This window comes from Acomys russatus, chromosome 24 (assembly GCF_903995435.1).
Source record: "Acomys russatus chromosome 24, mAcoRus1.1, whole genome shotgun sequence".
Lineage (NCBI taxonomy): Eukaryota > Metazoa > Chordata > Mammalia > Rodentia > Muridae > Acomys > Acomys russatus.
Genome location: NC_067160.1, coordinates 21,101,343 through 21,126,816, shown reverse-complemented (window position 1 = coordinate 21,126,816; position 25,474 = coordinate 21,101,343). Strand labels below are relative to the sequence as shown.

Here is a 25,474-nt window from a genome sequence, read left to right as displayed (position 1 = left end):
TACATGAACAACAAGCAGCCGTATAAGAGGGCCATTTGTTGCCTTGTCCAAGGCAAGAATTGACTAAAACCAGTAACTCTCTTTCAGCCACTTACGGACTGGTTAAAAATATATAAACTGCCACCATTTGGTTTCTCCTTGACACATGTTAAATGTACAATACCCTGTGTGCTCCTTTTATGTAAAAATAACTGTCATAAAAGCACAGTATGTAAAATGGAAAGTAATTATGTGGTATGTGAAGAGGAAGGCAAAGGGCGTTAGGAGAGCAGGAGAGAAAGGCCACTTATCTTGAGAAGGGGGAGAAACACTTCCATCAGAACCAGGCATAATTGGGGTTTCCTCAGCAGAAGAACACTAAGACAGTTTTCTAAAGGTTGAGCTGGGTTAAAGTGGCTAGTCACACACCCATCTCTGCCTCTTGAAAGGTTGTTTGAAAGACACAGGCAAGAAATCAGAATCTAGAGTCATCTCTCCATTGTTCCTCCAAGTCTGAAAGCAACACAGTGTTTTGTTTTTTGTTTTCTTGTTTTTTTTTTTTTTTTTTTTTTTTTTTTGTTCCCACTGGGTTTCAGGCTCAAGATCTCAGTCAAACACCTAGTCTTTAAAAAGGCCACAAACGCTTCAGAAATGAGTCTCCCTGCAAGGAACACTAGGAGACACGCTGCTTCACAACACTATTTCATTCTATTCTGCTAAATCACCAGCAACAGTATTTTTTCCACTTTTCATGAAAAATTGTGGTTTTGAGTTGGTTGTATTCAACACCTAACTCTCAGAGCCCGTATGGAACAATACATGTCTAAATTATACTCACTGACACTCTGAGTTAAATGTAGACATTGGCATTGCAAAAGCCAGTGTCTTTTAGCAATGGGTGACTTCTTGCTAGTTTTCCTCCCAAAACCTGTACCTTGGCTGACATCAATAAGCAATGATACCAACAGGAGACAGTTGGGACAAGAGTAAAAATTTAGCTAACCCAGAAAGCCACAGTATTTGCAGGAGCTGACTCTGCCCCTCATAAATCTATAGCCAACCATCAAAAGCACTAAATGTCTTAAGTACCATTTTTTGCACATTCAGAATAAGGTAATATTCTGTACACAGGGAAAACCAAGTCAAGAACCAAAAATAGAAAACAAACAAAACCTAGCACATTAGAGCAACGACTTAGAGATCAAGGTGCCTTGTGCATCATGTGTGAGGACTCCGTGTTCAAGGCACGGAGTCTTCCTTTGGATCACTTTACAATGATCACTGTGGTTCTATTCCAGCACGACTAGAAAAATTTTCTAAACTGCTCAAAGTTCAAGATATGAGCTGCCCAAATGCATACTCAGACTAATACCTGGCTTCGCCAAGGTCTCACTGCTGCCCTATTGCTTCCTCAGAGCCTTTCTGAAAGCAGAAAGCAAAGGTTTACATCTGGAGCACAAGGAATTGGTTCAGTTGAAAGTGATATCCAATACTTGCAAATGGCAGTACTATCACACGCACGCACGCATGCACGCACACACTCACGTGTACACACACACACATACACACACACACACACACACACACAAACTTTTTGAAGCTTATTTTGGTGGCACAGTTTACATATAAGGGCTGAATCATCAATAACAAAAGAAGTTGTGGTCTTATTTTAATGAAATAAAAACAGAAATTAAAAAAAAATATGCATGCTCTCTTAAGTCTGAGTATATCGAGTTGTAAGCATTTCTAGTATGTTTAAATCACTATCGTGATGAATCTTATCGGGCATGCAATTATTGCTTTTTAAAATCCGAAAGACTGCAGTGGAAAACCCATCGGCAGAATTGCATATGACTTTGGGACTGCCCGTCTCGCCTGACCATGCTGTGATGCGTCACGCGCTTCAGCAGAGAGCAGCTGGGCCAGCCTTGCACTTCCTTGCCACGGCAGCGGAAGGACTCTAGCTGCGGAGCATGCAGGCCAGTCTAAATTCCTTTAGAAAGTGACTGTATGAGCACAACTTGCTTAGGTAACCTGGACAAAAGTGGTGGCTCGGGCCTCTGGCTGCTTAAAAAACACCAGAGCGGCATTCTTGATGGCGCCAGCTTGGTCTCACCCCTGTGAGAAGTAAGAATGGTTAAGTAGTGAAGGTCACAATAGGATATTGCTAGACTGAATTTGGAATTCAGCTAAGAATATGATCATTAAAAGCATTTATTCTAAATCTTTCCTTTGGGAAGATAAGCCAGTAATCTTTTAAGCACTAAATTAGAAAGATCTATAGTCATCAGGATTATGTGAACATAAAAAACCAAAACGGCACATTAGAGATCGCCACAACACTTTTGGGGTTTCTTTAAAATAAAAAAAATAAGTATTTTGAAATTCATGGCTTTGATCTTTATGCAAAGCTTTGAGCTTGTTTCTATTCCAGCTTGTTCATCTAAGTTGCATCTACATACACACATAATAAAGACATTTATGAAATACACATTAGGTAATGTATAAAGTCCTAGAGTTTACACCTATATCAGGGATTATTTATCTCTGGCGGCAGCTGCTAGTCATATTTTATTACAGAAATGAGTGGAAATGCTTGACTAGCTAAGGTTTTCAAACCATCTAAGCTGATTGGCTCACTACCTAATGTAAAAGAAAAAATTGTACGCAATTTTGAAATATTTTAGTTTTAAGGATAAATATAATAAAACTTTGTTGTGTTCAGCCTATTGGTTGCTTACTTTGTGAGCAAAACCAAAGGATATTACATTCTCTCTAACGTAGAGCTCAGTGTCTTACTTATGCTGTGGTCAAACAACTAGCAAAAATTAAAATGTGTGTGTGTGTGTGTGTGTGTGTGTGTGTGTGTGTGTGTGTATGTACGTGTGCATGTTATCCTTGGGTGGAATTTATCTAAATCTGTCCTTATGTTGGAGTAATTTTGCTATTATTTTTTAAGGTTCTATCTTATGTGTCATGTGTTAGCATATATATTGCTTTGGGGTAAATTTTGGGGATACTAATTTACATATATTTTCCACATAATATTTATTGTTGAATAAATGTAAAATAATTTTTTATTGAACAGAACTTGAGTTCAAGCAACATACATAATAGTTTTTATTTATTCTTTGAGAACTTAAAGCAAAGAATTTGTGAACCTATTCCTTCCCCTCCTCCAGAACTCCCTAGCCTCCCTACAAGCCATCTTCACAACAGTATCTTCTTTTAAAATGCATGTGGAATACAGAACAGTGTCAGATCCTTTGTGATTGGAGTTACAGATGGATGCTACCTATCATGTGGGTTCTGGAAAACAAACCTAGGTCTTCTTTAAGAACACCAAGTACTTTTAATCTGCACCATTTCATCAGCTCTGTAGTAAAGCAATATTTAATATTACTTTGTATGATCATTTCAAAATGTAACCAAGCATAAATATGTATATAAGCTTATGTTTATGTTGATGATTTTACTACTAACAATTATATATTAAAAAAATTTCAATAACTTCTGTAATTGGATTTCATGTATTTAAAATTAGGTTGAAAGAATATGGAATCATAGAAATTACCCAACAATAAATTTTTGTTTAGGAAATGAATGTTTTCCAGGAATTGATGATGAGTAATTATGTTTTAATATTCCAAGTTTATGATGTTTAAATCATTAAAAAGAAATATCTGTGGATCTTGTGGAGGGTTTGAAATATATCAAAACCAGTGCTTTAACAGACACAAATGGAGGTATTTAGTCTTCATAAGCGCAGTGTCATCAGTCTCTGTTATTACTTTGGCTTTTCTGTCTTCGCTTGACCTTAAGCTAGTCAGGCAATTATGGTCTTAGCTTTTTCCTAATTTTGCCTTAAAATTCTTTGACCTCTATTTTTAGGGAACCACATAATTTTAAATCTTGAATTATCTAATCTACTTTTAGCTCTGACTTTTGACCCCAACCAACACTGTTACCTTCAACTCAACCATCCCTTGTTATCCACAGGGGATCAGATCCAGGAATCTACAAAAATCCAAACCAACAGATGTACAAGTCCATATGTAAAATGGCCTAGTATTTGTAGTATATGCATTAACCTACACAATACTCTCATATATACATTATTAAAAATACAAGATACAATGTAAATAATAATTACCCTATTTTCTTTTAGGGAACAGTGGGAAAACAGTATGTATCTATTTGGTAGACACGTTTTTCTGTGATCTTTTTGATCAGAGGTTGACTGAACCCCAGTATGCAGAATCTATGGGCATGAAGTGCAAAACTTAAATCCCTAATCAAGCTCTTTCCACAACAACCTAGTAAGCTTTCTCAAAAGCCCATTTTGAAGAGAAGAATTGTCATTTTTCTGGTTCCTCAGATTCTTTAGGTCAGTTAAGTTGCCAATTACTCTCACCTCCCTATTATTTTAGCCCATAATTTCATCATCTCATTGCTATAACGATGTGTTAGGCAATCTCCACTATCTCTCAGTCTAACCTGCTTTGCCCTCTAACAACAGATGTTCCTAAGATTCCCCTTTCCAATTGCTTCTGTCTCAGAACACTCTTTTGTGACTGTGCAGCCAATTCTAAGCTCTGACTGACTTACTGTGAGATACTGCAAGAGGAAGGAAACTTCTAGACACCCTTTCCTCTGTCTCTCTTTTCACCTTGGCAGTCAGAGCTTGTTATTAGTCCTGGCTTTCTCACTTTTTATGATGTGACCCCAAATATGAGGCCTATTTGAGTCTTCTCCATTTAACCTCCCTTCCCATTCTTAAGCACCTAAGAATTTAACACAGTCCTGTAAAATCAAACTTTTAAGTAGAGTTTTAATGACTTTATGAGTTTGTTTGGAAGCATGTGATAGAATCTGTCTTTGACCCAACTAGACAAAGTGATCAGTGAATGCCTGCTAGTTATTTCATATTTCTTCTTAAACCAATCTATGCCATGTGGTTGAAAATAAAGGCAGAATTGATTCTTAGTTTACTGGGATGGGCAATATAAATTAGATGTGCTACACACACTTTTTGTGCAACACTGAAAGCAAACATTGCTACCTCGTTTTTTTTTTAATTTTTTAATTTTTTATTTTTTTGTATTTCTTAGCTTTGAAAGATACTCTAAAACATGAGAAGAATAGGAACACTGTGTGTGAGTTGTAACGCTATAAACTTCTAGTAAGGATTTTAGAGCAAATTATCTTTGTATACTTGGTTTTCAAAAGTTCCAAGAGAATTCAGAAAATCAGACATTATTGGTCGGATTCCTAGGGTGTTCATGTTGTACCCTCCAGCATATTTTTTTTATAACTCCATCTGTGCTAGATTAACTTCCAGCTGTTAAGTCCAAAGGCCATAAATGAATAATAGTAAAATGTTTTAATTGAAATAATGCCACTAATCTATTGTCATTCAACCCAAAGAGTTCAACGCATAAAGCATAAGAAAATTTTGCTTTTTTTTTTTCATTCTAACTACTGCTAGTATGAGAATAAATTTCCCATCTGTAGTGCCGCTATAATCTCCAAGTGTTAATTCTTAGTACTTTCAAGTTAATATAGAATATGCTGTTGGCTTGCTCATCTTCAACAGGAAAAATATCAGTATGGCTTGTACCTTCTGAGGAAACAATGTACATTCATAGATAACATACTCTATTATGGTAAATAAAGTACTTAAATGTGAGTAAAGACTATATGAAACTTTCACAATGATGGTGCAACCAACATAAAATTCATTGAATTTTGAAAAAAAAAAAAAGAATAACTAATTAGGGGCAAAATGTGTTAAATGGGATCCATTTATTCAGGGGTTACATTTTTAAATCAGGCTTTCATGTCATGAAGAAAATGAACATTTTAATTGCTCAAGTTGTGATTTCCTGTGGAAATCTATAATTAAATGAATTTACCTATGTCCATGAGGTTCCAATACTACCGTACGATACCCATCTGTTTTTGTGAGTGGTGGTGGGTACTACAGGACCTCATGCGTGCTAAGCATTCTACCTCTGAGCTACACACCCAACCCATTAATATCTCTTGATAAAGCACCTAAAGGTAAAAACAATACTGAGTAGCCAAACTGCAAGGACAATGCAAAGCATGAAGCAAGAGCTGAAAAGTGCACTTACCTCCTTGCTTTCTTCTAGTTCTGACTCGCTGCTGAACTCTTCCGTGTTTAAGTTCTCAAAGTCAGACTCTCCCACAGCAATGGGCACGGTCACAGTGAGGCTGGGGTTGTTGATGAAGGACATATAGTCATTTTCATCGATCACATACTTTTCAACACTGCTTCCAGTACCTACACCACTGGTGGTTCCATTGCCATCTTTAAGATAATTAAGCTCTTTGCTTATTTCAATGCCTGTGTTATTGGACATGCAGCTGTCTATTTTGTTGCCTTCATGGACTTCTATAACTTTTGGCTTTCGCAAAAAGGCTTTTCGGAAGCACTCCCGTATCTTATTTTTCACATAATCGATTCCCTTTTGCATCCTCCCCACTGCAATCTGGAGGTTGTTCATTTCGTTATCATCATCAGTAGCAGCAAGGTTGTCTGAACTAAAGGAACTCAACAATAAGGCCAGAAAGAGATTCAGAACCTAAATGGAAAAAAAAGGAGTAAAAGTTCCATGTTAATACTGAAACAGGCGTAAGTAGACAGGGAGCTCAGATCTTTGCTACAGCCATTTTAACAAATGCTTTTGAATGGTTAGTGTACTTCAGGCTTCACGTTAAAACCACATAACATTTGAAGGGCAGAATTTCTACCTGTGGTAAAAGGAGAATGCTAGCTTAGGAGCCCTTCTCTACTGAGAATAGCAGGAAAAAAGAAACAATAATATCACATTTACCCATACTTGCCAGTAAAAAGACAAAACACCACTTTCAATGTCTCTTGCCTTGGATATTTTCATATTCATTATTCTATTTCCTCTTACCAGCTTGTATATGGACTGTCTAGCTTCATATGTACAAATAATCAATTTATCTAATAATCTACTGATTTGTACAAAAGCACGATGCAGCAGAAACATAGATTTCTCTGGTTCAGTGGATACAAACAGTAAAAGCAGACAGCACAAAGTACACAAGGGTTAACATATTTCCCATCAAATATACTTTAAAATTTGGGTGTTCAAATACTGTAGAAAGTGGAGAAAATTCTAAAATATTCTAAGGTTAGCCAGACTCGTATAATGCACATTCTTTTTCTTCTCAGTCTTGTGGTGTGTCTTGACTCGCAGCATACCTGGTGATCTGTGGCTATTGCACAGATACCACAGAATGTCTGATATAAAATGAAACTTAGGTACAGTGATATTTTAGCTTAAAATATAATTGCTGAGTTTCTTCATATGGTAGAAGGACAATACTAGTCAGGATCCAGGATCTCTTTTTTATTTTTTTTTTAAATACTGTATTTTTATCAGAATCTAGGGATATCCAGTTTTGTATTTTAAGAAAAAATGTATGTATCCTCCTATTATTCTTTTGAGTATTATTTGAAATGTACCCTTCAAAGGAAGGCCCAATATTACTATATAAGTAATTACTATATCCACATATGTTTCCTGAATTTAAGTATTAAACATGTACCTTTATGTTGGGGTATTTAAAATTAATTAAATTTGTTCTTGTATAGTTTCACTCATGTGTATAAGACACAATGACCACTCCCAACCTCTACCACCATCCCACTATACCTATCCATCTCCCTTAAGCCCACAGATCCCTCTATTGCATTCAAATCTATTTCTTTTATCCAGTGTGATTAACTGAGACATTGATGAGACCATAGCTAATTGGAACTAAATGGGCTCAGCAGTGGGGGACACAAAGACAGTCATCTCCTTCTCGAATCTAGGGAATGGTTTAAAGTAGGGACTTCAACTCTAAACACACTCTCTCTCTCTCTCTCTCTCTCTCTCTCTCTCTCTCTCTCTCTCTCTCTCTCTCCCTCCCTCCCTCTCTCTCTCTCTCTCTCTCTCTCTCTCTCTCGCTGTCTCTGTCCCTTCCTCCCCCTCTCTATAGCTTGCTCTATCTTTGTGTGAATGTGTTTGTCACTTTCTTTCTGTGTATGGTTGCATATACATAGATACATATTTGTATAAGTGTGTAATTATTCAAACTACACTATATTATTTCTTTTAATAAAGCAAAATCAGATAAGAATGTATTTTGTACCCTATGGTAATTATAAACCACATCTAAAGTATAATACTCCACTTTATTAAAAGTTTTTCTTAGCACTGTGTTTAACCCGCACCTTTAATAAAAGACTGTGAATTGTGAACATGTAAAAGTCCACTTCAGTATAAAATAGTTCTATATTTAGGGTTTAAAGGCATTATCATATCAAAATAATATCATAATACAGTTTGTTTTGATAGGAAACTCATTTTTGACACCCCTCTATCCTTATTCCCTTCACAGCACGCCCACTTTGCTGCACTGTCAAAGACAGGGGGCTCCAACCTCAGAGAATGTAAATAAGATGTTCCTTATCTGACAGTCAACTTGGAGATTATATTCACAGCTTACGCCATTTCCCACAGCCCACACTCGTTCCTATTTATGAGCATCTGCAGTATTTACGTACCACGAGGTTCCCAATCACCATGACCAACATGAAGACAATAAGGCACATGGTCTGGCCAGCGACCTCCATGCAGTCCCACATGGTCTCTATCCACTCCCCACACAGCACACGGAACACGATCAGGAAGGAGTGGAAGAAGTCGTGCATGTGCCAGCGCGGGAGCGTGCAGTCCTCGTTGATCTTGCACACACACTCCTTGTAGCTCTTCCCAAACAGCTGCATCCCGACCACGGCAAAAATGAAGACGATGATGGCCAACACCAGGGTCAGGTTTCCTAGGGCGCCCACAGAATTGCCGATGATCTTAATGAGCATGTTCAGTGTGGGCCAGGATTTTGCCAACTTGAAGACTCGAAGCTGTGATCAAATAAAATAAAATTTAGTATGTTTGGAAGCCAGACTATTATTTTCTGAGCCTGTCGTAATGTAGGTTCAAAACAAAGGGTGATAATAATATTAACGAATTATTTATTTATTTATTTTTATACAATATTCAGCCTGCAGGCCAGAAGACTGCACCAGATCTCATTATAGATGGTTATGAGGCACCATGTGGTTGCTGGGGATTGAACTTAGGACCTTTGGAAGAACAGCCAGGGCTCTTAACCTCTGACCCATCTCTCTAGCCTGGTAGTAATATTAGAATTGTAAATCAAGTCATATCATTTAAACACAATTTTTTTATAGTTCTCATTTTAGATTTACTGAAAGATGTACCTATGAAAAAATTATTACTTTAACTACAGACAGACACTGCTAATACATCAACGGTCACCTCAGACTCGAATCTAGAAATTGAAAGATGAATGGTGACAATATGAATTACACTTTTTTGTAATTTTAAAAATGGGTGTGAAATGAGATAATCTGATTTTTAAAAGTATTTGTTCTATTTAAATATATATGTTTACTTACTTTTGAACAAAAATGTAGGTGCGACTCGTAATTATTTTTGCTATCATATAAAACAATTTGTGATTTTGTTTAAGATACCAAATCATCACTTTTTGGGGTGGGGGTTGAGACAGGGTCTCTGTGTAGCCTTGGCTGTCCTGGACCCGCTTTGTAGACCAGGTTGACCTCGAACTCACAGTGATCCACCTGCCTCTGCCTCCCGAGTGCTGGGATTATAGGCGTGAGACACCATGCCTGGCTATCACTTTTTTTTTTTTTTTATGTGTTGAATTTGTTTTGTTTTGGTGACACATTCTCATGGGGCCCAGGCTGGCCGCAAACTCATGGTATAGCTGAGAGGAACTCTGAACTAGTTCTTCTGGCTTCACCTACCAAGTGCTGGGGTTAGAGATACACACCACTATTTCCGGCTTCTACATGCTAGAAAGTAGTTGCTTTAATAAGAATGGGGTTGACTGAAAACCTGACGTTAATTGGGCCTTAATGATTTTTATTTTGCTCCTTCTTTTTTATTTTTTCTTCTTCTTTACCTTACAGGTAAAAAAAATGAAAACAATTTCAGAATATGTAACCAATTTAGAAAGAACACACACACACACACACACACACATATATATATATGTATATATTAAGGTCTCCTACATAGTGATTTGTGAACTATCTCAAACATTTTTATTATTCTTAGAAAATAGATCATATTTGTCTTGAAAAATCATGGTTATACATTTTCTGGGGGATATCTACTTGGTGCAATTAAAATGCTATTTTACAAACGGATATTTATATAAACATACTTTTAAAAATAAATGTTATGCTAATGAAAGAGGATATAAATGGAGTGAGATACCAGTCTGAAGGACCGAAGCACAGACAGCCCCTCCACATTTGCCAGGCCAAGCTCCATTAAACTCAGGCTAACAATAATTCCATCAAAAATATTCCAGCCCTCTTGGAAATAATAGTAGGGGTCCATGGCAATGATCTTTAGGACCATTTCGGCTGTGAAGATCCCAGTGAAGACCTGGAGGAAAACAAAGAGTGGCTCTTCAGCCATGCTGACCACGGGCACAGCAAAAATTCAGAATGTAATTAAACAGAGCAAGTGCAGACTTCTGACTTTTAAATGAAACAAATCAATATCAGCTGAGCTCTTTCCCCACAAGCTAGCATTGTGTGAAGTAGGTTTTTCTTATTTAACAAATCAGCTGGATTTCCAGGGAAACAAACTTTTAAACCTGTCACTGTGTACACTTGCAATCTCACGCTGCATAATAGCTATGGTATCACTGACATTGTGGAGCGTAATGCTTCTACAAAGCAGCGCTCTTACCTTTGGTAACTTCATAAAAATTTTGTTATTGAAAATAAATCCACATATTATTGGAAGTTACTAACAATTACTTAAAATTGGCTAAAATATATACATTTTTACATCTGCATTTTCCTTCTGCATTTTATAAACACTCTTGCAACCAAAGAGTGTCTGCAACAAATGTTTTGTAATAATGGTCTCTGGCTGCCGGCTGCAGAATTAAGGTTAATGGATTAATAGAACAAGGGACTGCAGATTTAATTGAAACAAGCAGGAGAATATTCTCAGTATTACACATGCATAATTAAAAATAATGTGGTGAGAATAGACAAAATATGTATTTGACAATAGAAATAAAACAGAACATATTACACATTGAATTCAAACTTGAAACCACAGGCAACAGAAGCATAGGTGCATACCAGGCTATGCAACTATTCTTACCAAAGTCTTTAAAAATAGTTATTCTAATTCTTTATAGGTAAAAAATCTATGTTATGATGCTAAAGTCAGTACTAAACTAAATCAACCTTTATCTTGAAGAAGATCTCTCAATATAAATGTACTAGAATCATTTAGTGAGTTAAAACATATTTCTTTTAAAAATTCAGACACAAAAATAGCTGATATCTCATTTTTAAATTATACAGATACAAAAGGAAATATTAATTTCAAAGATACACCTGAACTGTTGTTGGTCATATGTTTATTCATATAAAAGTAAAATGTTTTGTAATCAAGGTGGAATACATTTTGAAAACATGATGTTTTCATTTTATACAATAGCTCATCTTGGGATTTTTTTTTTACAAATAGTTTCCCTGGTGAACTTAAAATCAGTTCTAACTCAAACAGATTTGATTTGTGTAAAGGTTTCATGAGCAGATATTATTTAAAACAGGCACCCTGATGATAAAAATGCAATAAAACAAGCTAGGAACTCCAGGCTAAATGATCCTCAAATATCTCTTCTCACAGAAAGTCACAATTAATCTTTTCGGGTCTGCTGAGATGACTAGCTCTCCTGCGGTTAACAAATGTGTAACCCAGAGTCAAGCTTTCATCCAAAATGTAATGCCACCATGAAACTTCTCCTTAAGAATATTTAAATGAACACTTTCATTTCAAAGTTACAAACATTTCTCCTAACTGTTTCTAATGTAGGTTGTACTTTCTAATGTAATGCTGTTGTACTTTCCCGAATTTTTAGCGCTGTCACTTAAGTTGTTAAGGAAGTAGTTCTCGGACATAATATGATGCGTAGACTCTCTTTGGTTTATAGGATCCCTATACTAGAAGCTTGAATTTTAATATGGCTGGGGGAAAAAACTCAAGAAAACAAAACATCAGAAAAAGACCCCACAAACAAACAAACAAAGAAACCAACAGAGTTCTGTGAAAACAGAGAGTACCAGAGAGAACTCAATAGAGATTTTGAGGTCTCCCGATACTCAAATTGAATCAAGCCAATCATCAGGGAAGTGATATAATGTTTATGTAATGTAGAAACTACAAGAGAGTGGAGTCCTTCATCAAAATCAAGACAGAAGCTCCTATAACCCTTTTCTATACTTTTGTTCTTAATTCCACCTACACTTTTATGGTTTCATTTATAAATCACTACATGAGCAACAATAGGAGAGCCTGTTGAAACTGTCATTTGCTTTAACGAGTGAGTTTCAATACACCCCTAGCTAAATATAACCATGTATCATCTATGATGTATAATTTAGGACAAACTAACTCTTGCTTTAAGACTCAGACTTGAAGCTTTTGACTTGTGCTTTTCCACTCACTCAATTATCCTATACACAAGTTGTGTCATCCTATCTTTACACTGCAGCAGCTTCAGCACTGGGAGACCATACAACACCATTTCCTTCTATATTCTGGAAAGTTTTCCAAACATTCCTCACTTATTCAATTTCCCCAATATCCTGAGAAAAACATAAAGTCTAGGGGCAGAAATATTTTCCATCGATACTTCAATGAAAGGTTCAAGAGGTTAGTGGCATGCATGTGGGAGGGGAAGGAAACTGTTCAGTGGGAACATGCTAGATGCTAGGCACACTGCTAGATTCTTTCACGTTACCCCACTTGACCTGCACAACATCCTCAGAGATGGGCATCATTGCACTATGTCAATAAAAAAAAAAAAAAAAAAAAAAAAAAAAAAAAAAAAAAAAAAAACAAAAAAAAAAAACAAGGCTCAGAGTACTGTATTTTTCCAGAGCCTATATTATTCATCTACAATGACAGTTATAATCGGGTCACACCGTCTGTTGACTCCAAAGTGTGTGTTATTTTTACAAAAGCCTGACTCCCGAACTAGCCTCTTGGGGATAGAAACAACCAATCATTTGTTTATTGAGGAACTACGATATAGACACAGTGGGAGACCCAAAACAAGATGGGATGCAGAGTCTGCCACCGAGAAATTCACAACAGACAGAGAAACCACAGCTTACAGGGTAAGAACGTTCATTGGGGATTAAGGTGAAATGGCCTAATGTGGGCTGAACGCCATGTTAGAAGAGAAAGAGGAGGGAGTGGAACTTGGAATAATATGAATTGAGAAGTGAGAACACTCTAAATGTGGAAACAGTGGACAGAGAAATACTCAAATACAATAAACCTCTGTGTGGTATTGTGACAAGGCTTTTCTGATGTGGCTGAGCAGGGATTTATACAGGAAACAACAGACATTAACACCAGAAATATTTTTAAGTTTTTTTTAAGAGTGAAACATAAATACCCTATTGGGACTCTAGATGAGAGAAGCATGGGAGAATAGCAAAGTAGAAGGATCCAGAGGGTCCTAGAAACCTACAAGTAGAACATGATGATAGGAGGAGGAGACCTGGCAGCACTCAGAGGAAGGACAGCAGGTTACCAAGAAGAGACTTGATACCCTATGAGCATATACAGGGGGAGGAAATCCCCCTCAGAAACAGTTATAGGGGAGGGGAATAATGGGAAAATGGGAGGGAGGGAAGAATGGGAGGATACAAGGGATGGGATAAACATTGAGATGTAACAAGAATAAATTAATAAAAAATTAAAAAAAAGAGAGAAACATAAATACCCTGAAAGAAGAAATAATGAATTTTTTTCATACCAAGTAAATATGAGAAATAAAGCAAAAATTAAGTCCAACTGGTTGTAGCAGTTCTGCCTTTGGGGCGAGAAGGGTCTGTTAAAGGTGGCACAAAATTGAAGTGTGGCTGATAGCACTTCTAATAAATAGTGGGAAAGATGGCCATTCAACTGTGACCAACCTAGCATTTAAAGCAATCCTTGGCCACTGATCTATGACAGCTGTAACACAGAAAGGAATGAAGCTCATGCTGCTTAGTGTATCATCCCTAAAGTTGCTGTGTGTACAAATAATTGAGTGAAAAACATCATAAATGATGTGAGGAGTCCAAAACCTAGTGACAGAAGTCATAGAGACAGTCAGGGATGGACAGATAGTCATGATCAAAAAAATAATCAGGAAAAAAAAATCATCATCACAACATTATAGGTTTCAAAGTTAAAGAAAAAGGTGGGTGTTCTCCTGAGTCAAACACTACAGAGAGGATGAGGTGACTTGTAAGTATGCATACTTATGACATTGACTCCCAGCTTTCTTTGCCATCCTTCTGGTGGGACTAATTTCTCTACCTGTATGACTACTCAGGACTGCCATGTTTTCACATGGCCATACCCACTTCCCTTCCCTAGGCTGGTTAAACCAGAGGTGACTGCCTATGAAATATGCCCAACATATTTCTATCATGAAAACTTTGAACTGGAGTTCAAAAAGAAATTTATCTCTTTCTTGATTAAATGATGTGAGGTGTAACACTTGTGAGCTACCCTAGATGATGCAGCAAATATTTCCACTGTTCCCAAGATTAGATCCTGCATCTGAGCTGCACCATCATCCTTCACAAGGCTTGGTCCTTCATCCAGCTCCATCCCTATCCTTCACGCGCGCTTGAGATGGTAAAAGGAGGGTGTTGTTTAATAATGTATGCAAACTCAACTGTCAAGTTGAAACTCTAGGGAAGAGATAATGGGAGTGAAGTGGAATCAGACAGAAGGAAAAAACCCCACATGTTTGGGGGAGTTGAGTATTTCACTTACAAACATGAGTTAGCCATTTCATAGATGAGATTCATTTGGCTGAAGGTTTAACATCCGAAATGCTTTCCAATTATCAACAATCTTAGGACTCCTCCTTTTCACTCCCTTCTCTCCCTCTTCTTTCTCTCCATATCTCTTTCTTCTGAATTATGGTCTTACTCTGTGGCTCATGCTGCCCTAGGACTTATGGTCCCTCCCACCTCAGTCTCCTGAACACTAGGATTTTCAGTGTGTGCTACCATGCCTACTTCTGATCATCCTATTTTGAAGGCACAGTCCTCATTAGGGACTTTACATCCCTAAAGACTGAGGATTTCTATTGTAAAAGTGATAGGAATAATAAGCCATCTGCCGTAAGGCAAGAAAATTTGTTTCAGAATACATTTGATGGTCACAACTGGAGGGCCCTACAATGTAAAGCCCTGATTTGAACCTTTCAATCAGCAAGAATAATGTGATCAGCCTTCACATGCCAAGCTGCAGCCACTTCAACTTACAACTCTTTGAAAGACAGCTATACTCTCCAGTTATTAAAGTACTTGGCAGAAACTATAGTAAAGAATCAGTTGTCCCACGTGGTTTGTGGGAAACATTTCTGGACATTATGCATTGTGGATTCATTGGCAGAAAAAGAGGACACACGTTGCAATTCTCTCACTATCTTTCATACAATAGAGTTATTAATTAGTACTAAATTTGATACATTCAATTTTAAGAACAAGTTAATGTCTATATGCAAAAGGTTAAAATATTAAAAACTCATGTAGCACAGAGGTTATTGAAGACGCAAATGTACATCTGGATGCAGAAGCAAAGGCCAGTTCAACTCAACTGGATGAAAAGGATGGCTAAAACGTAAATGCATTTTCTACTCAGTTCTGTGTTAGAATAGACATTTGCTTCTGATATTGCAAAGTTCACTGCAGGTGTGCCATGATGCTACCTAGCTATTGTCAGGACCAGGGTGGAGTTAGTCAGTGACCCAGAGGGAAGCAAAACACATGGACTCCGGTACTCTGAGGGAATGTAAAACTGGTTCTTAAAGTGTTCCTTTTTGAAATGTACTTGGGGTATACTAAGCTGCACACGGATTGCTATAGTATGTGAATTTATCCTCAGAATGCCTCTAAGGTGTGTTCAAGATCATAATTTGTGGGTTCTCCAAAAGGCTTTGATATGAGCATGGAAAGAGTACTAAGTAATATCATCCAGACACAGATGCTAATTACTGTATTTTAATGAACCAGAGAGCAAGCCATTTCCCTGTAGATCAATGACAAAGATATCAAATTTTTAAAATACCATCTTTAAATAGTCTAAGTTTTTCACTTTTGAGCACTACTGAATGTTGTAAAGAAAGTTAACCAAAATCAAATAGATATAATTATTTAAGTTTTTGTTTGGCTTTTTTTCCATGGACTTCTGTGAGGAGCCAAGGAAATGCCGGGTATATGAAGTCTTGGGTGAATGTGTATTGTTGACATGACCCACTAAGTCAAAAACCTAGCCTCAGACCCATGGAAAAAATGACAAAACCCTCTCTTTGGGAGCCAGGCTCAAAAGAATGGCAAAGCCTTCTGGTCCATGCATGCATGTTGATAGTGTGTTCAGGAAACACCCATCAGCTTCTGTCTGCCCCACATTTACAGGCTGAATGCTGCTCCTCAACAAAGACTGCTTCTACTGAGGTAAGCCAAACTACTCCTTGATTTGTCTATATACTAACCCTGCTCCCTTGTTCAACTCTATGCAATTACCTCATCTCTCTGTTCAAATCTATATAAGAAACACACTGAGTCCACCCTACCAAATCCCGACTAATCTGTGTCCATGTATCTGTTTGCTTTTCTTTAGTCCCTCACTGACCCAGTCAGGCCCATCCCTTTAGCCTTGTAAGGATGCAACAGCCTTTACAGAAACACAAAGCAGCCATGAATTTACCTACTGAAGATTAAAGAGCAAAATATTTATCAGTGCTTGATAATTGGCAGTGAACTCTATACCGAATTATTTGTGGGTCACAGGCCTAAGGATGATGTTAAAGCTATGTTACAGGCTGCTAAAATGATTTTTGAATGTTATGAATCATCTTGAACTATAAGACTGAGTCCATGTTGTCAGAACCAAATTCTAGGCAAAACAGATGAACTGATGTCAGTTTTAAAATCTGCAAAAATGGGGAAGGTTACTTGCTTGGAACTACATCTAAGTGCAATCTTCCCTTTGATTACAACCGTGACACACTGAAAGTCCTACAAATGCATTTCACCAAGCATTTTTTTCTAGAATGAGTCCTACTGAAGCTATGTATTATTAAGTGATTCACTTCTAAACAACTGTACCTTTTAAAGGTAGAAATTGGGCTGGCACAGCGCTTAAGAGCACGGGCTGCTCTTTCAAAGGACTGGGGTTCGATTCCAAGCACCCACATAGTGGCTCACAAGCGTCTGTAACTCCAGTTCCAGGAATCCTGACATCCTCACACACACACACACACATACCAGCAGACAGAACACCAATGTACATAAAATTTAAAAAAAAATAATTTATAAGTAGAAATGGATTCTTTGGCCATTGTTTCAAAGAGTCTGGTTTCTATAAAGACCCTGTAAAGTCAAATCTTGTGGAGCTCTCATTTCCAGTATGCAATCCTCTAACCTGTGAGGAGTTTATCACGATATGACACCGTGGCTAATCTGCAAAGACACTGTCCTACATAATCAGCCTCAACGAAAGATGAAATCCAGATCCTATCTGAGATACACTGTAATCCTCCTTTAGATGTCTCTGCTTGTGAAGAAAGAAGATAAAATTTTCAGTTTGGTACAGCACAGATTGTATTTTTTCCCCCTTTCATTGCTCTCTCCCCTACAACACTTACCAGGTTTCCCACAGTCAGCACACTGCTGAACTGGTCAGTCATGGGATAATGCTCCATGGCCATAAACAGGGTGTTTAACACAATGCAGATGGTGATGGCAAGATCAACAAATGGATCCATCACAATTAGGTTCACGAGGTGCTTTACTTTTAACCATGCCCCACAGCAGTCCCAGATCAAAAACACATTAGCAAATCTATACCAGCATGGTGGGCACTTCTGCCTAGATTCTTCAAGCTCTGGGTAATAAAGAAGAAGAATATTAAATAACAGTAAGGATTAATTACTGTTTCTAGTAAGTGACATATTGTTTGATAATAAAAATGATGCTTACTCATGGGCATAGAAGTTCATGCTACTGGGATTAACGGACTGTACAGAAAACAATCTTATTACATATTACCTTATTACATATGGACATTCCCAAAATATACATTTAAATGGAATGTTGACATTGATCCGCTTCCTCTTTTTAAATATAAGTAAGTACTTTGAGTTTAATACTCAATTTCAAAATAAGTAGCAATCAAACAAAAATGCAATAAAATAACTCCCAAGCAGACCTTTTAAAAAGAACTTTATGGGGATGTTAAACAGTGAATGTTTGTGTCAAGTGTCCTTTAGAGGATTTTTATTACTGTGAATATAGGTGGTGAAAGAAGCACATCTTTAGGAACCTCATTTGAACGGAACACAAGCTTGGGTTTGCCCAACTCATTGCTATCCCTCTCTAACCCTTGTCTCAAATCTCTACACACTCAGGCCGAAATGAGAAAGGATTTACTCTGTTGGATAACGTAACATTAGCATAAGTCTTTAGTGATACGATATGAAGTTGGAAAAATGCCACTCTACAAGCAAGTTAGGGGTCCCGGTAAAGGAACCCAGGTCAGCACTCATTTTTACAACCAATAGGAGTTATGTGAAAGAGAGCTTTTCACATAAGTATATCTGTGACAGGACTCTAGACTTGGCAAGTCCTTAGACTGTCTGCAAAGATAACACGGGTTCAGAGCAGACAGCTAATGGAAAACAGACTCTCTCAGCCTGCATCTCACCCTCCATGGTGTTGGTCAGGATGCTGGCTATGCTCATGGCTCTTTGTCTTCCAGAGGAGTCCTCCAGCATTTCCATCGAAATCTGGTACGAACTTAGCCTTCTCTTCCTGACTTCCGTTTCAGTGGTGGTACCCTGCAAACCAAATACTGATGGCTCAAACCACCCTTCTCCATGGATAACACAAGAATACATAGCAACTCTCTAGAAAATCATGCTTCGTGCAGGTTTTCTCAGGTAATAATCCCAGATACTAATAAGACATTAAGACATTAGATAGATTATTGTACTATATAAATGCATTTTTAAAGACCACAAATCCTTTGACAAGAGTTCAATAGCTGGATGCAATTTTATATAGCAACTGTTTTGCACAAGCATTTTAATCAACATAGCAAAGTTTGGGGGGAAGTTTTTCATAAGCATGCTGTAATTAGTTTTTGACTCAAATACAAATTATCTTTCAACTTATAGCACTGAGGAGTATGTCAACCTTTCCACAAAACTAAATATTATTATATAGTCTCAAGGCTGGGTTATTTTCTTTGAGGCTATATTGACAAACTGACATATATGGGCCTTTTTTTTCCATGCACAAACACAGATGTACAATGAAATGTGTGTGCTTTCCTGAGATTTATTTTCATATGACATATTGTAATCAACACGTCTTATTTTGGAATAATTTTTAAAATAGGATTATAATATTGACAGTTGTATAAAACTGTCCATTATCAATATATTAACAATTACAATATTTAATTTTGAGAATACAAATGATTCGTAATCTGAGCTGATTGATGATTATATAATTTCATGGAATCATTGATAATGATGATTTGATTGTGAAAGTGCTCATCATTTTGTTTTTGTGGTAAGTCTATTGTAGTTGTAAGTTTGTGTTTTATCTCAAGACTTTAAATTTTGAGTACTTTTGACCTAAGAAGATAATAATTCTACAGAAATCAGGTGCTTTGTTCTATTTTATCTTCAGTTGCTTTTGGTTTTGTTTTGCTTTGTTTTGTTTTGTTTTCATTCAGTTAATCATGTCATACTTTTAAGCACTTTCATTTGGAAGAAGTAGGATCACAGAACAGGCTCAATTGCCCAGGCCCGGATTTTTTTTTTTTTTTTTCTTTTTCAAATTTAAGTAAAGTGTCAGTGTAGCTGTTTTTATGTATTATCACCTCTGGCAGAAGTTGTCCAGTAGGTGACGTAAGAGCTGATGGTCCACCCACCAAGGAAACCACACCATTGCAATCCACAGTGCTGTGCATCTTCCCATTTGCTGGAAGCCCTGGCACCATCCTGGATGACATACTGGCCTGACTAACGTTACTGTTGCGTCGCTCTCCAGGTCTGTGCGGCACAAACAGTGAGTCTCTCCTGCTCTCGCTATCTTCAAACGTGCTGTGCTCATCATCGGCAAAGTCATTCTCAGACCCCACGTCCTTCGCCCGACCTCTGAAGCTGAAGATGCTCGTTTTGCTATTGCGTCTTGGGGAAAACAGGGAGCCACGGATACTCAGGAGAGACTGAGGAGAAAGCAAGGAATGAAGAGATCGGGGAGAGGAACAGGGTGGGATATCATTGTTTAATAAAAAATCTTAACGTTGCAGAAACTGCTTGCTTTTGGGTTGGCGTAAGTTTGCTTTTAAATACAGGTAGTGGAATTCATAGGAACATGTAGGCTTCCGTTTTGTATTGAAGACCATAGTGCGAATATCAATATACGTTTGTTTGTAAAGCATGCCACGCTAAGACTCCTGGTTCACAATTAACTGAATTCATAAGCACTTCATCTAAGTTTCTCTCTTCCACTGTGAGATGGAGTGTGCTATCACAATACAACACGCCAAGGGGGAAGACACAAGTAGGAGACAGCTTCCACCTGTCCGTGCTGTGATCTGAAGGAAAAGAAACTTGGAGGGGGGAAAATTGGCTCAAGTGACTCTTAGTTCGAATTCTAAATATTTATATCCGATTCTAAAACTACTTTTATCAAAGCATCACCTTGATAACTACAGCATTGAAAAGGATGTCATTGGTATCTTCATTCTCTTCTGGGTTCTACCAGGAAGATCTCTAGAACCCTTTGTCTTGAATCAGGTCACAGAACTTACTGTCCTAATTTTCTAACCCTGTCCACCAGGGCGACCAGAGATCCACTTGATCTGAGGGTCTGTATATCACAGCTAATGTAAGAGGATTTTAATGCTCTCTTTGGTACTCTGCCTACTGCGAATTTAACAGTAGCTTAATGAATGAAGGTGTGTAATGTGACCAGAGCAAAGAAAGTGATTCCTGTGATTTCATGCTAATTCTGTTAATGAGAGACAGGTAATTGAAAGGAAAGATAATCCTAGGCTTTCCTGTTTGTTTTCCTTCCGTGCTAGGCAGTATACTGTCAGCCTCCCTCAGTATTGTCTGGGCAAATGTATACTACTGGGCTACATCCCCAGCCCACAGAAATGTTTATCCTACACATTTACGAATAAACTGATACACTGATCTCTAAGGCCAGGAATTAGGATGTAGCTCGGATCCTTCTTTGACTCTGAATGTATTTTAAACTGCATTGAATAGCTCAGGAGTAATTTTACTTTGGTGATAGTTTCTATAACTACACCAATTCAGGCAATGGAATATTTGTTTGCTCTTCGATCATTAATAATGGCATTTCTTTTTGTTTCCTTTCAAACTCTTTTATTCCCCGCCTCACCTTTTTTCATGGCCACTGTGATTAACACACACACACACACACACACACACACACACACACACACACACACGTACATGCACATGCTCACACACACATGCACACGCACAAGTACACATGCACGTGCCTGCACATGAATGCACCACGTAGCTGTGTGTGAAGCATGGAGGCACATCTTACTGTACTAGCCCTTGGGAAGGAGAAGCAGGAGGATGGAGAATTTTAGGTCAGTATGTGTTATGTTGAAAGATTCTGTCTCATAAACAAATCAAAACAAAACAAAGGTGGCTAATATATGCATATGTTCATATGTTAAACATGCTGGCAGCAACTAGGTTGCACTTCTCCTTTCACCTCCAGTATAAAACCAAATATAATCATAGTGGAGAAAACACAGGAAAAACAGATTCCACTTTGGGGGATTTGTTTATTTTTATTATTTTTTTTAATTTCTCTGTTTAATTAGCTAGGACTAATTGTCCTGGGTGCCATTTTTAACTTTGTGGTGTTCATGAACTTCTTAAAAGGAACTTTTCATTCTGAAATGTATTTTTTTGTTGGGTAAATTCTCTACAGGACCCAGTAGCTGCAGGGCATGCCCACCTATACTGTGTCTCTACAGCACTCAGTTCAAACAAGAGGACAGAACAAATGCCAGGCACAGGGTAGACTGATTCCTCATCCAAGGACTCAAAAACCATGTGCTTCACTTTAATAAAGAATGCTGACCTTTTTATCTTACACTCAACATAACTAATAAATATTTATCTATAGGAGAATGAGTGCTTTGAAACGGCACTTACAAACTACTTTGTCCATTGAAAATACGTATTTTCAGAAAATTAAGTTTGGAATTCTGAGTCAGTACCTTTGAATATATATATATATATATATATATATATATATATATATATATATATATATATATACACACATACATATACACACACATATACACACACACACACATATACATACATACACACACCAAGAGTTCATTTGTTGGGGGGATAATTCCATAATGAGGTAGTTTTAAGATAGAGCCCTTGTGAATGGATGAATGCCTTTCTGAGTTATATATACATCACAGAGCTTGTTTCTCTCTTATTTCTTCTGTATGAGGCCATGTGCCCTTCCATTCATAAGCCAAGATGAAGCCATCACCATCATCTAGCCTCCAGATTATGCATCAAAATAAAGATCTGTATAAACCACTCAGTCTTGACTGTCCTGCTGTACACACACACACACACACACACACACACACACACACACACACACACACATACACACACACATGCATACACACACAGTGAAGACATAGTAGATGTGATTCAGTAACTTGGATATTCAACCCACCATCCAGCTGATTCCAAACCTGGGTGGATCTCTATAGTCAGAGAAGCATAAACTTAACATTTCATTCCAGTATGTCTTAAATTAATTTCTAGGAAGGTTAAATGTAGTAATCTTAACCTACCTGTGTTCTAACACTGTCTCTGAAAAGTGAAAATCTTCTTATGTTATGCTTGGGTGTATGTGGCATGTTTTTACTTCTATAACATATCTGAACATGCCTTTAATTGGCATGCTTTTGTGTCTGGGTATTTTTTTCAGAGCCCTTTCAGATCTTTGAGTTTATTTGAAACTTCTTTTCATGCTTTGGAAAGTATAATAATGGGTGTGGGCACAGCTTTCAAGGCAACAGAACCCAAAAAAGAAGATAACAAAAATAGTATTCAGAGAAAATAAACCAACAATAACACCCTTGAAGATGCGGCAGAGTTAAGGGAATACCCGCAGCTGTGGCAAGCTTTTCTCCAGGGAAAGCTTTTGTGTGGAACTAAAGGACTATTTCTCCTCACCTCAGGCCTCTCAGAACATAAATTACAGGTGTTGGCTTCATTTTGTTTTCCTCTGCTCTAAGAAGATAAGCATGTAGACTTTTTTCTCAATTTTTAATAATAAAAGGGAAAGCGTAAGCATTGATTCTCTGTGACATAACCATGGATACAGGGTCTAAGCCCAAAGAGGGTTGAAAACAATGAAGAAGGTGCAGGAAATTAACAAGTGTTTTAGTACACAGTGTAGAGTGAATATTTGTTGGAAATACTCATCTGCTCCACATCGCTACTTAAATATATCAGCAACTTCATTTGGTTATAACTATAAGCCTCTGGTTTAAAACAAATGGCCCCAGTGTGTCCAAACAAGAGGGACAACATCCTGAGGAAGAGGAGCCTCCATTATATGCCTTTAACTAATTTCATGTTGTACAATAACTATGTATTATGCCTATAAAAGTAGATAATGCAACAAATGTAAAATAACATTTAATTTCACATCAGAAGAAGAGGACAGGGTGCCCATAACTTATGGTTTCTCTGCCTTGAAATTTTCAGGAGATATATTGTTTTGAAGAGTATGCCCAGTCCATTTATGCTGGCTGTCCCTGTTGCCTTCACTGATGCTCTTTTCTGTAAGAGAAAGCCTTCTCGTGCTTACAAAGCAAACACTCTAAATAGAGTTTCTGGCCCAGTTCTGCCCGAGAGTCCTGTACTAATGCTTTCTTTGTTAGTTAGATTTGTAGACTTAGCACTCATCAGTATTTCTTCTACTTTTGGAGGTCTATCCATCTATTTCTCCACCCATCTAATGCATTGTCATCTATCATCTTTTGCCTATCTATCCACAAATACAAAATAAATTGTTCAAACGCACACGCTGCCTTAGCTTTTAGTGTTCAAACATTAACTAGGAGCTACCTTCCTCCTGTCGTTTCTTCTCTGTGGTTCCCTCAGTACCAGCCACCCTTCAAGCCTCACTGCTCTATGAGTGTATTGTTACATAACCATTTTTGCAACGTCCCTTCCACTGAGCCTTCATGCAGGTCCATGATGCAGCTTCTTCCCTTGACCCCTCTAAATCTTAGGATGTCACCTTCAAACCACTCAATTCCCACAGTGTTTATCACCATCCAACATAAGATGTAACATGCTTGACATGCTTACTCTCCATCAACGTTTACAGTGCAGGTCCATTATATCAGTGAATGAAATCTAATTTTTCAGTAATGGATCTTCAACATCTAGAGCTCTTTCTGTTACCTAAATCGTGATGATTAGTGCTACTTCACAAAATTAGTAGAATCTCAAATCCCCTTCGGACTTGGGACTCTCAATGTTTGTGTAGATTCTCTTAGTTGGGTTAATTGGGGTAAGAAAATCAACCCTAAGTGTGAGTGGCAGGGTTCATGGGCTGGGTCCTAGACTAAAGGGAAAGAGCATGGGTGGCAATTGTTAGAAACACTGCTCTGTCTCCTAACTCTGGGTGCCATGGAACCAGCTGTCTCAAGCACCTGCAATGTTGGACTATAACCTGGATCCATAAGCCAGAATAAACTCATCCTCACTTACATTACTTTCATGATCACAGCTACTGGGAAGGAAACCAAAACAGTGCTTAATAAATACTTGCTTCTTGAAGAAACTAATGTATATAAATTTTTAGACAAGAAGGTAAATAATCCCATTTTCCAAAGACATACAATTGTCATGCAAATATCAATAATATGCATGGGATTTATAAATAATTGGAAGCTTTTCAATGTTTTTTTTTTGTTTGTTTGTTTCTTTCATTAGAGATCATCGATTTCAACTTTTCCTTAATGGCATATGATTCCTATACAATGCTTATATAGATAGCTCTTTTAAAGAGTGAATGCAAGGTTAAAGCTGTGAGTTCAAGGATAGTTTGTGCTATATAGTGAGATCCTGTCTAATAGTAAACAGAATCAAAACAAGAAAATAATCAAGTACTCTACTTGGCTAAATTTTGTGACTGACTCTCTCTTTTTGTCAAACCTTTATAATT

The 25,474-nt window shown here is 37.5% G+C and overlaps 1 protein-coding gene across 1 annotated transcript in view; it reads right to left on the bottom strand.

The window, feature by feature from the left end:
• Positions 1 to 25,474, bottom strand: part of LOC127207725 (sodium channel protein type 3 subunit alpha-like) — a 113,398-nt gene that overhangs the window by 34,182 nt on the left and 53,742 nt on the right. Inside the window, exons 12-17 of the mRNA XM_051167158.1 lie at positions 20,070 to 20,417; positions 18,885 to 19,017; positions 17,827 to 18,065; positions 10,350 to 10,523; positions 8,588 to 8,944; positions 6,117 to 6,587 (exon numbers count right to left, since the gene is read on the bottom strand). Coding sequence (XP_051023115.1) covers positions 6,117 to 6,587; positions 8,588 to 8,944; positions 10,350 to 10,523; positions 17,827 to 18,065; positions 18,885 to 19,017; positions 20,070 to 20,417 — 1,722 coding nt within the window. The remainder of the gene's footprint in view (positions 1 to 6,116; positions 6,588 to 8,587; positions 8,945 to 10,349; positions 10,524 to 17,826; positions 18,066 to 18,884; positions 19,018 to 20,069; positions 20,418 to 25,474) is intronic.